This window comes from Arvicanthis niloticus, chromosome 18, assembly GCF_011762505.2.
Source record: "Arvicanthis niloticus isolate mArvNil1 chromosome 18, mArvNil1.pat.X, whole genome shotgun sequence".
In the NCBI taxonomy this organism is placed as follows: Eukaryota; Metazoa; Chordata; class Mammalia; order Rodentia; family Muridae; genus Arvicanthis; species Arvicanthis niloticus.
Window position 1 is genome coordinate 1,350,440 of NC_047675.1, and position 12,877 is coordinate 1,363,316.

At 38.6% G+C, this 12,877-nt stretch overlaps 1 protein-coding gene across 6 annotated transcripts in view; it reads right to left on the reverse strand.

Annotated features, from left to right (window-relative positions):
• Large1 (LARGE xylosyl- and glucuronyltransferase 1) overlaps positions 1 to 12,877 on the reverse strand; it is a 425,417-nt gene that overhangs the window by 57,299 nt on the left and 355,241 nt on the right. For all 6 annotated transcript variants that reach the window (XM_034522395.2, XM_034522396.2, XM_076915421.1 and 3 more), the window contains 2 exons: positions 12,706 to 12,818; positions 10,450 to 10,575 (listed from right to left, as the gene is read on the reverse strand). In XM_034522395.2, coding sequence (XP_034378286.1) covers positions 10,450 to 10,575; positions 12,706 to 12,818 — 239 coding nt within the window. The remainder of the gene's footprint in view (positions 1 to 10,449; positions 10,576 to 12,705; positions 12,819 to 12,877) is intronic.

Sequence of the window (12,877 nt, forward strand, 5' to 3'; positions counted from 1 at the left end):
TCTCCCTCATGTCCTCAGCAGCTCCCAATATGAGATTTCTGGCAATATTGATTTGACTGGCTAAGGCATGTTTCAAAAGGACTTCTAAAGGATAGATTTGGAGAGTATGATATTAAGTAAAGTGACCCAAACCCAGAAAGACATAAGCTGCATGTTCTTTTTCACATACAGTTCCTAGCTTGTAATGTGTACATGTGCATACATGTATGCATGCTAGTGCAAGTGTGTGTGTACATTGGTAAAACCTAAAATTTAGAAAAGAAGCCAAGAAAGGGTTAAAATATGTACTGAATGGTGGGCAAATGAACAATGAAAAAGAAAAAGAGACTGGGTGTAGGAGCTTATAAGGGGGAAGAAGGGATTGGTGATAACAGGGGTTTGGTTAGGTGGGACGGGGGGGGGAGCTACTAAAATATAAGTTTTTGAAAAGACCATGATTTCTAATACTTTGTATGACAATTTAAATAAGTTTGGTGGGGAAAACCAAAGATAATGGTGGCACTGGTTAAAGTAACAGGTCAGAGCATAATAAAAAGACCTAATAGTGGTAGTGAATGTTTTTGGGAGGATTGAGAGTTGGTGGAAGGGGGGCGGGTCAAAGAAGATGAGGTTGTTGAGCATGACTAGAATATGTTCTCCACACATAGGAAACTACTGAATGAAACAAAAGACAAACCAGAAAAAAAAAAAACAAAAACGTTGGGGCTGCAGAGATGGCTCAGTCATTAAAAACTCTGGTTGCTAATGCAGAAGAACTGGGTTTGAGTCCCAGCACCCATGTGGTGGCTATAACTGTAAATTCAATCCCAGGGGGTCCAATGTCCTTTTCAGGATTCTGTGGGCACTATGCACACACATAGTATATAGATGACATAAAGTCAACACACACACACACACACACACACACACACACACACACACACAGAGAGAGAGAGAGAGAGAGAGAGAGAGAGAGAGAGAGAGAGAGAGAGAAGATAATGAAGATAATGAAGGAAAATAAATTGTCAGCGAATATTTCAAAAGGAGCAATGGGATAGAACATCAAAGACTGGAAAAAAAATTCAGACCAGATTTCACTGGAAATTTGTTGCTATGATAAGTAAAAGCACGGCAGATTTCAACATACTTGCTTGGTTCTCTTTTAAATGACTTTTTTTTTTTTAAATGAGTATAAGCAAAAGCCAATGTCCTGCAGCAGCTCTGCCTGGGACAGTAAATGCCCCCTTTTGTGGAGATGGCAGTCTATAATGTCTGTAAGTCATCGCCCAGAGTGACCAACTCTAAACAGACTAGCAGTATGACCCCAAAGTATGAGGGCAGAGGTGTTCCCCATACATTCTCTCCTCCATCACTGTTGGGCAAGTTTGCTATCAAGTAGATGAAGACAGTATGCTTACAAATGCTATGTGATGACAGCGAGTTCGTTAAGTTTATAAAAGCAAAATGGAAAATTTCATGAAACTTTACACCTTTCTCTGTTGAAATGAGCAGCAATGATACAGCCTTCCATGAGACACAGAGATTGAAAAAGGGCCACATGGAATGACACATAAAAAATCTGATTTTTTTTATATAAAAAGACAACTGTCCATGATATGCTATTACACAGTTTTAAAAAATTGGGACAGAACTTCCACTAGTGCCTGGTGTGGCTTTAAATGTATCTCTGCATTTGGATACTATGTATTTGTGTGGAGTGGTGTTCTCAGCATTGAGAATCAGACAACCAAAATATTCAACAGTTATGAAAAACATCAAAACGTCTTGTGTCCTGCATTATCAAATATTCAGTCACAATTAAACTCCATATGTAAAAATAATCATATCCATTTAATTAACATGTAAAATTGTTTTATGTTTAATAACTGATAAACTTATGTATGTCAAAGAAGCATTTTAAAAAAGTGAATTTCCATGTGATTCATGATTAGATGTCTGATTTGAATGCCTACATTTGAAGTACTTTGGATCTCTAGATGCTTCCACTGCTAGTTAAGGTTAGACATCAAACAGGGTGTCCTGGCCTTGACTGCTGTACTCCTATCCTTTTTAATTGGTTGTAAACCTAGAATCCACTTGAGTTACAGTAATTTCCAGAAGCCTCCCCTTTGCCCAACCTGCTTGCTTTGTGAAGCCCTCCAAGGTGGAGAAACAAACCTTCCCTAGTGTAGATTAGTATGTCAATGTTCAACCACCAAATATTGTACTTCATTACTTCAACCCTATTCTTTCTCAAGAAGCACTGCTTTATGTAGGCAATTTGTCCCACACTGGCTTCTAAGGTACCTGTACCACAGGGCAGTCTGCTATCACATAGACCTCTCTGTGCTGAGACAGAGCATACATGGCAAATGGCAGGAATAAATATTATCAACCAGGTTCCTGACTATAGGATTATACAGACAGCAGGCCATTCAGAGTTCCTGGAACTCTGCCCATCCACAGAATCCCTCCACTTTAAAGGAACTGTCAACAGCTCCGTTTACATATATAATGCTAAAAATGCTGAAGTAGGGTATATTTGTCAGGTGCATCACTGTATCTCTAAGAATGTTTCTGACATTTCTAGGACTGTTTTCAAGTTCTACCAGCTGTGTGTACCAAAGCCCATGGCAGAGAGCTTGTGTCAACAGAACCCAAAGAGTTAGGTGCCAAAAATTACCAAATAGTGAAGAACAGATGAGAGTTGAGAGCCAAAGAACATTTGCTTATATCATCAAAGTCCTGTCTGCTTAGTATGGCATTTAAACATGTGCTAGGGCACATGCCACCAAATTCAGACATTTGTTCTAGCTACGCCACCAACCTGTTTTTCTACCCTTGGGTGACCCACTTCCTCTCTTTGGATGCTTCTTTTTCTATCTGTGAAATAGGAGTTCTGACAAGTGGATGAGAAGAAATATGTTGACATATTTCTTTCCTCAGTAGGCTGAAAAATATTTCAACAGTGATATTTTAATAAGTATTTCTAAATAGTAAGACCAGTGGACTTTCTATATAGCTCCAGGTTCTCTCATAATTGCATTGTGGGCCATCTTTACTCATGCAAAATAATGATTGTTTTCCCATTTGCCCAGATAAGGAGATATAATTAGAATAGAGTAAGGAATTTGATGTCATACTGTAGAGCTAGAGAACCTGAGTTAGATCCCTAGAGCTCACATATGAAAAGCTGAGCTGTGTGATGTGAGCTTGTACTCTCAACAATGAGAAAGCTGAGACAGGTGCTGTTAGCTGGGTGGCCCAATGACAAGCCTCAAGTCAATGACAGACCAACAGGTAACCCTTACATTATGTGCATTTGTATATATGCACCCACCTTAGTCACACAGACAAACATAACAATGACAGCCACACAGCTTGGTCAGCCATTAATGATCTGTAAGGTATTCTGGGTGTCTGAGACAGTTCAAGGCTTTAGTCATAGTATGACAACAACCAAAGCAGGAAACCAAAATAGGTGCGGACACCTCACATTTACTTGGGAGGACCCCTTAAGTATACCAGATTAACCCCAGTAACACCCAGATCACAAAATACCTGGAGCCCTGTACGAAGGTCACACAATGGTGTTTGTTAACCAGGAGTGGGCAAAACACAAAAGAGGTTTCAGATATTCTCTGCTGAATCAGCTGGTTTTTCCTTTCTCCATCCATACTAATCCTCCTGAGTCAACTTTTGCATCCATCATTCTTATTACCTTCTCTCTGGATTCTCCTGCCTCATTTTTCACAGCTGTCTGCCTGGTAGTGACATGTCCAATATGCTAATGTGCATTGGTCCTTCATCTTCCTCAAAAGATGTAGAAGCTGATGAATCTCTAAGTGTTATAAAATGTTTTCAAACCTGAGTTATGGGCTACTTTCTTATACAGATGTTATGTATTTCCTTTACAAAAAATTTCACTCTCCTGTGTAGATGTCACGATTCCTCTTGGTATTTATTTTTTTTCATTCGTGTTTTCTTTCCTGCACTCCATTCCCTATATATTAATGGATCAGGATCTACAATTCATACTCTGGGTCTGTTGCTTAAAATTAAAATGTTCTCTAAGCGAGACAATGTTGAAAAAAGTGTCTTTTTGTGAATTAGCCCTAGAAAGCAATTTACTTCAAAGACGGTTCATAGTAAACAGTCTAATAGAATTGTCCTGGAAGATCAATACCTTTAGTTTATTTTTAAGGAATATTTTATTTTATATATATAGCTGTTCTACTTGCGTAAGTGTGCAGTCTGTCTGTGTGCAGTGGCCATGGAGGCCAGAAGAGGGCATCAGACTCAAAAACTGGAGTTATAGACAACTGTGAGCTACCATGTGGGTAGTAGTTATTGAATTGAGGTGCTCTGGAAGGACACTGAGTATTGGTTCTCCAGCCCCATCATTTCCTAATTAACGAGGAGGGCTTCTTATCATTGTTTTAAAGAGGGCGTGTATCTCACCATGTACCAGAGATGACCTTCAACTTCTTATTCTCTTTTGTACACCTCCCATGTGCTAGAATTATGGGTATGTACCATCATGTTGAGTCTGTCTGATGCTGGATTGAATCTAGAGCTTTGCACTCCACCAAATCAATGTGTTTGTTATGGAAAATAACAAAACTTAGACCTGTATTAGAGGTAAAACTTAGACCTGTATTAGAGGAAAGAACTCTGGTTTTGAGGTCAGAAAGGGAAGAACTAGAATCTCAGCTTTTTATATTTAGCTGATGGATAGGTATAAGAAATGACATACTCTGTAGAATCCTTAATTTCATGACTAAGTTTTTTCACTTGGCTGTAAGTGAAGTCATTCCTAGAATGCCATTCCTATCTAATCTAACTGGAAATCTCCATTCACCTTTTGAGGATGAAGCCATGTCTACTGGCTTGCTTTGAAAGCACTTTCTGTTTACCCTAAAGGACAACACATGCTACACAGAGAACTCTGCTGCTATCATATGACCGATGGCTTGCCCACCCACCATCAACTTCACTAATCTTCATTCATATTTGGATTTCCATTCTTTCTTGTATGGGCCTATACTTGTTAGCTTCATGGGCACAAACGGCAGGAATGGTGGTGAATATGGATATGAAAGAAGGACAGAAAGGACAGTTTAGAGCTAACAAGAGGACAGAAGCTGAGAAAAGAATAGGGTTGGGGATCACATTTCTGACTGAATGAGCCCTTTCTCTTCTCCTTTAAAAAACTATTATTTATCATTATGTGGTATATGGATGAGTGTATTTATAATGCATGCTCATGGCACAGCACACATTAAGATGTCAGGGGAAAACCAGTGGAAGTCGGTCTCTCTGTCAGGTGGGGAATATGGATTGAATGCAGGTCTCTAGGCTTGCACAGCACATGTTTCTACCCACTGGGCTATCTCTGGTGAGCAACTCATTTTGTAATTGTCCCAGATGATATGAGGACCGACACAAAGTCCAGGAGATTCTCCCCAGGTTCTTTGTTGGTCTCCTGAGTTTGTGTTCCTGGCAAAGAAATGTGAGGAGGGGGAGAAGGTACTCCTTTGGGGTCCTCGTTCTTCTTATAAGTTAGGTCTGGGAAGGTTAAGCCATCAAGCTTCAGAGATAGAAATGAAGGTCTTTGAAACAAAAAAAAAAAAAATGTAGGTAAAGTAAAATGTACTGCTCTCAGCAAACAAGGGACCTTGTTGAGAACAAGCCAAAAACTAATGGCTTCTATTTTACAGAGAATGTAATTGAACCTAGGGAATGGCAAGTGATTTATTCAAGTAGGTGAATTGGTAAGAACTAAAACTGTCATCAAAATTTAAAGAATTGCTGTCTCCAAACACTTGGACACTTCTGATTCTGCTAAGAAAACATTTTTCCTACTTGAAGTTTTTTGAAGAAAGGTGTCAGCATGAAGGAAGGTACCAGGGTGAACAAAATACACAAGGCCAGGAAGTTTATTAAAGGAGGACATGAGGGAATTTATGCTCTAACATACTGCAACAATGCTAGCAGAAACCAAGATATTCTAAAGAGACTTGCTTCCTTCCCTTTGGTTATGAGACTATTCAATTATTGGTCCCCAGTACATTTCCACAGGAATCTCATGATGGGGAGAAAAAAGGCTGGGGGGTCCAGCACCAGCAGGAGGGGGGACTTTCTCCTAAGAAGAAACTCACATAGTTTTGACAATCTGTCATACTACCAAGCAGGAGAGCCTGGAGCCCGGCCCATGAAGACAGGAAAAACCACAGCTTGAATAGAACTGATAAGTCATGTATAATGTCTAAACTTCATTTCAGGACTTCAAAGATGAACGTGGGAGAGTGTCAACAGGCTTCTTTGATCCCTTTCCCAATGTGGTCACATTAAATCATCACCTTTTTCTTTAACAGGCCTATTGAGGGTAGGTAGCATGCTCTGTCTCTAGTAGTAACTAACAGTTAACAGACTTTAACTCAAACACTTAATAGCAGCAAGGACTGAATTTAACAGGAGAAGGATCATGCTGGCTATGAAGAGCATTTGTGTTTCTAACAGAACTAAAAATCTAACTAAAAATTCTTTGAACTAATGGCATATAATTGTAGCAGAACCATGACTTCCATGATAAGCAAACAGAATACTTGGCTATAACTGATGATAAGTCACTAAAATGGTTGCTTTCCATTGGGTATGGGTAAGGTAAAGAATGAAAGAAAATGAAAATAATCCAGGAGAGTCCTTTGCAAGGCTCCACACAGTCTCCCTGGCACTTTAAAGGAAAGGGCTGTAATGGTCTTAGAAGATGCCTTGTGAGGGTAGTTTAAACAGGAAATAATCTAGCACTTCAACAGCAAGATCAAAACACCTGGGCCACAGAGAAAAAGAAAGTAAACTGAAGCAGTTCACCTAGGGTGAATGCCCCATCTTGTTGAATGAATTCCTCCCTATTTTGAGGTCTTAGTACTCCCATCTCTCAAGTTTTAAAGTTAAATCATTTCTTGTTTGTTTGCTTGCTTTGTTTTACATTTTGCTTTTAAGCCTTTTATTCCTCACCCACCAGGCATGAATCTATGTATGAAATGGAGTCTGTGCTAATTTTTTTTCTTCCATATGGAAAATCTAGTATCTCCTTTTATGGTATACTGAATCCTTTCTGCAATAATCAGGAATAGCACCTTTTTAGTAATCATTTGCCTGTAGATGCACAGGCATTCCTGAATACCCCTTCTATTTTGCCACTTTATTGGTATCCCCCAAACATATATATACACACCCACTCAGTTTTTACCAGTTGCCAATTTTTATGAGAGTTTATAACAAGAAACAGTGTTTAGATTTCATTAAATAAATTTCTCATATCTATTTGGGAGTACACAGTGCTTCTACTTGATTCCTCTAATCTCATGACACTTCTAAACTTTTGGTATTAAATTATCTTTGTCTTACTGTAGTAAGCCTAATTTAGCCATGATATATTATTTTCTACATGAGAAGATTTTTTTAGCTAGTAATTTGCCTAAGATTTTTATATCTATGTTCACAAATGAAACTACTTTGTAATTTTCATGTCATAGAACTCCATTTTGGGAATCAAGAATAACTTCAATTTACAGAATATTTTAAAAAGTGATCCAATTTTTCCTATTTGTTAGGAAACTTTATTTAAAATTTAAAGTCTTTTCTGACTAAAACTACAACTACTAGAGCTTATTTCTACTTGACAACTGGGGATGCTGTGTCCTTTTAGGAAGGCTTACTGTATGGACTGAGAAAACAGCTTACTGGGTAAGTATAAGTATAGGACCTGGAGTTGGATCCCTAACATACATATAATTGTCAGGTGAGTGTTTAATCCCAGAGTTTAGGAGAAAAGTGGGGAGAATCCTCATAGCAAGCTGACTACCTAGACATGGTAAACTATTGGTTAAAGTGAGATATCCAGTCTCAATGTATAAGATAAAGAACAATCAAAGAAGATACTAAATGAAAACTTCTGGTCTCTACATGCATGTACATGCACATGTGCCTAAACACATATGGGCACAAATTGTATACACGTACACGCACGCATGCACGCACGCATGCACGCACACACGCATGCACGCACATACCACATGTATCTATATATTGTACCCACCATCACCACATTAAATGTTCCATGAGTGAGAGAATGATAAATTTAGTTTTTGCTGTATACCTAGATCTGAATCTGAGTTCATGATGGCTATCCATTGCCTGGTGAGTTCCCTTGTTTTTATCTGAGGAGTACTGTCTTGACTTTGTAGATCTCTTTCGTGCTTTCAAAACTAAGATCTTCTGACTTTATTGCATAATTTGCTAATCAATTTCTGCTGTTCTTTACATCCTTTTATTTTCTTTAAATTTATCCTCATATTCACTGTGTATCATCCCAGGCAGTAAGCTTGGCATATTAATTTGAAGCCCTTCTTTATTTTAATACAAACAAACACTGAAGCTTATGCATTCTTCTGTATACTTATTTACTCTCATATTGTTGGACATGAATTGCTTTCAATTTCACGTAGTCTGTAAGTAGTTCTCAGTTTCAATTACAATTACCATTTAGAACCACAAAGAACGTCGAAGTGGATTCTCAATTTGAATCAATTAGATGACTTTCATCTTGATGTAATAGGCTTTAAATACAGATTATTGTGCTTGCTGCATTACAGTATAGTATGATTCTTTAAAATGCTCTAAGAGTTGTTTTACGGTCTGGAACATGGTTACCTTCTGGTTAGTGCTGAATATGCAGCACACTCTAACTGCCCACACAGCTTCTTTATTTACTCTATAAATCAAGTATGTTAGCTGTTATTCAAGTATTCTATGTTTTTATTATCTCTTGACATCTTTTCATACTTGAAAAGGATGGTAAAATATTCCACTGTGATAGGAGGTTTATCCTTTTCTCTGAAGTTATAATGCTTGGTTACACATTGATATAAATAAAAATTAAAATGTATGTGCAATTATAGATATATTTATATTCTTTATACTTTTATATACTTTGAAATATATATGACATGGCACAAGGTATATGTAGACTTGAGATGCTTATACCTGACTGGCAAGTTTGATTCTTACTTATGCTCATCTCTCTCCCACTAATGTTTTATCTGAATTCAGTACAACTAGTATAGCTTTCATTTGGTACTTTTTGATACTATTTTTGCTTAATGTTACTGTCAATCTTTCATGTTTTCATTAGTTAGGCCTATCTGTTATAAAGATATGCTACATATAATTTACTCTTGAACCTAGAAAATAATTTCATTACTAAAATTGCCTAGAATTCTTCATTTAGATTTAAGATTAGAGGCAAGTAGATATTATTGAGGTCCTATCCTTAATGAATTCAAGTTACCTGGTTATTTTGTGTATATGTGTGTGTGCCTATGTGTTATATATGTGTGTGTGTGAATGTATCTATATGAAACAAACAAAAACATGGGTAGGTAGATATCTCTGGGAATTCATTGGTCAGTCAGTACAGCCAATCAGCGAGCTACATGTTCAATTTGTATTCTACCTTAAAAAATAAGATAGAAAGTGATGGAGGGAGGCAGGGTTTGACATACTTTTTTCTTTTGACTACGTTGCATGGTGAGTCCTTAACAGTACCAAGACATGGTCTTCTTCTATGCACTAGGATTTCCTTTTCCAAATGTTCCTTGTTCTAAGAACGTATCAGTTGGACTTCATAACATCATACAAGGGACTGGGAGGATATCTGAGATGTCCTAGACATCATTATCCTTCTGAACTGAGGCCAATCATTGTACTTTGTCAGGGAAAATGAGTGAACTCCCATCCAATACAGAGACTCATTGACTACATACGTAGTTGCTCATTTCAGGCACGATCAGAATATGTTGTTTCATATTATGTACAGCTTGGTCATATACCCTGCCCTGTAATTTTCTTAATGTGAGGCCTTCTTCAATGGTTAGTACTCAGAAGATCACAATGAAAACTCTTCTGCCACTGTCCCATCTACAGGAAGAAGAGTGAGACATGCGCTTGCTTTCTTCACTCTGACCCTCCTACACTTGTCATGGCTCCTGCAGTGTTTATTTATACCCATTTCCATCCAGGTTTCTCTGCCCTTCTACAGTGTACTTTACATCTCTTCTGTAATGCCTGGCATGGAATGGGCCTCACCACAAATACTTTTGCTTGAATTAAATCAATGAATTTGGGGAGTTGACATGTATCAAAATGAGGAAAATCCACACAAGCTGCTTCTTTACTCCAGCAGCTTTATGATTTCCAGAAAGTCAAAGAAGGTGAAAGAGAATAGCCAATAGAGATAAAAGTCATGTTCTCTCTGTTCCCCGGGGACCTTAGATCTTCCACCACATTTCCCACAGGCTCACAGACAACTGTTTCCTGCCAATTACCACACCCATCTTCCCTATGTTCAACTAGGACTCTGTTGAAGATGTGAGCCACACCCCGCCATGGCACCTCTTCACCCACCTTTAAATCAGACACATCTCTGTAGCACTGCTCAGAGCGGGTGTGGTCTGACAGCTGCACATTCCAGAAGCAGGGAAGCTGATACACCAGAAAGGGGTTTTGTTTGATAACAGCATTGAAAATATCCTGTAGAATAAAAGCCAAAAACACAATGAAGCTAATGGCAAGTTCAGCTTAGAGGAAGGCATTTTTTGAGTATCTTACTTTGAGTACAGGATTAATGCTCCCACTGTGAACAGTCTTCCTACCTGTTTTCTACAGAAACTAAGGAGTAACACTTGGGCAGGAACAGGCCAACCTAGCTGACTTGATGCTTATGAGTCTATGTGGTCATTATCCAGGGAGTTCACACAGAGCAGATAGGCAATGACTTTCCCATGATGAGTATCCTAAAATAAATGAAGTCTCTCTTTCTCCCCTTCCCCCATCCTAGGTTGGAGCCCTGTGCTATCCTGAGCCTTCTGGAGAAGAACCAATGGGATGACAAGAGGCTCACATCATCTAGAGGGTTGAGACAAATTACATATCCTCACTCCCAGCAGCTCTTTCTTGGGGCTTTTGGTTAGCTTAGTGATGGATCTTCCTTGGATTTCTACAGGCCACATCATCCAGAGTACACCTACTTATTTCAAATTCCACTTATCCAGGAAGATTCCTCCCACACTTTAAATACACACACACACACACACACACACACACACACACACACACACACACACCTTGTTTAAGCTCCCTTCCCAAACCCCACATGAAGCCTCACTTATTAGGCAACTATTTGACAGGTGGTACAGGTTGGTGAATTATGGGCCTTCAGGACATAAGATGGCTGAACAAACTATCCTCACTAGACACAGACATACAGTTTCTAGCTTTAGGGGATACACTCAGGTCATTGTTACCTGACTTGAAATATGAGGATAGTAGACAACTATCCCCTCAGGTCTTAGATAGCACCTGAGTTATTTTTTTCACTGTTTATTATGCTGCATCTGATTGTTTAGGAAGGGATATCAGTTTTGGTTCCTTAGGAAATACTGAATAATAATAGAGAAAAAAGTGATATGTAACCCTGAAGACTTTCTTGTTTCCTCTGTATTTGAAAACTTTGTGGAAATTTGACAAATGAATCATGAACAAAAATGTTGCATGAACTTAGTATGGATAGGAAATAAAGAAAAGTGAAGTCCAGAAAAAGCATTTATTTCACAATTTCAACATGGTCAACAAGGAGTGATTCTGAGTTCTGAGGTCAAATAGGCCCCATGCCTTCCTTTGAGTTCAGGGTGACCAGGATAAAGACCACAGTAATGGTTTATATATTACATGCTGCTTTTTAGATCTATATGAAATATTTGGGGAAATACACCATGATATTTTGGGACCTTAGGGAACAGGTATATTCTATGTAAAGATGGTATGAAGGGCTTTTAACATAGCAGACTATCATCCATTTTTGAGTCTGATTGCATAAACAATGAACTTTCTGAGGTAAAGAACCTGGGTCCTGTTGCTGGAGACCTGGCTTTGTATTTCTGAGCTTTGACTATTCTTCCAGAGAAGCTGAGTTTGATTCCCAGCACCCATATGGAGGCTCTCAAGCATAAGCTTCTGTTTCAGATCTCCTCTCTGGCCTCCATAGGCATCAGGCACACATAAGATTTAGAGACATACATGAAGGCAAACATCCGTATAGAAAAAATAAAGAATCAGGTCCTTTGTTTACCTCTGCTATCTTTCTACATGACATAGTATACAATGTTCAGTGACATGAGTGATCCAATGAATTGAGACCCATCCAATTAAAACTTTAATAGGTAGAATTTAATGGAAAGTTTTAAAATCATTGGGAGAATACATGTGAGGGGAATTGTGGGGCTTCAGTGTTTTCTTTGGTGTTGTTATCATGGGGTGAGCAGATATGACCCTCCATATGCTCTATAGTGTTTTGTTATCAGACCAAGAACAATGTGGTCAACAGACTCTAGGTTAAAGCCTACTAAACTGTGACCCAAAATGAACCTCTTAATCCATGCATGGTGTCACATACTTTAAATCTCAGAATCTGGGAAACTGAGGCAAGTTAATTGCTACTTCAAGGCAATCTGTGTATATATTGAGAACTTGTTTCAGAAAAAAGCAAGGAGCTAAACTAAAATGTAACAAAAACCCCTTCCTCAGTGTTTACTTTTCTAATAACAAAGTGTGTGTTAACTCGAGGGTACTCAAGTGTAAGAGTCCTTGTCACTGGTCACTCACCTGGTCAGCCAAGGAGGTAGACAGCATGCCCATGAGTTCCCTCTCTGCTGTCAGCCTCCACATCTGTTCCCATTTCATCTTCCGAAGCTTGTCTAGAAGCAGTAATATGACTCCTGGGAAACAGCATAGGACAGAAGAACAAGAACAGCAGTGAAATGAACTAGACACACTA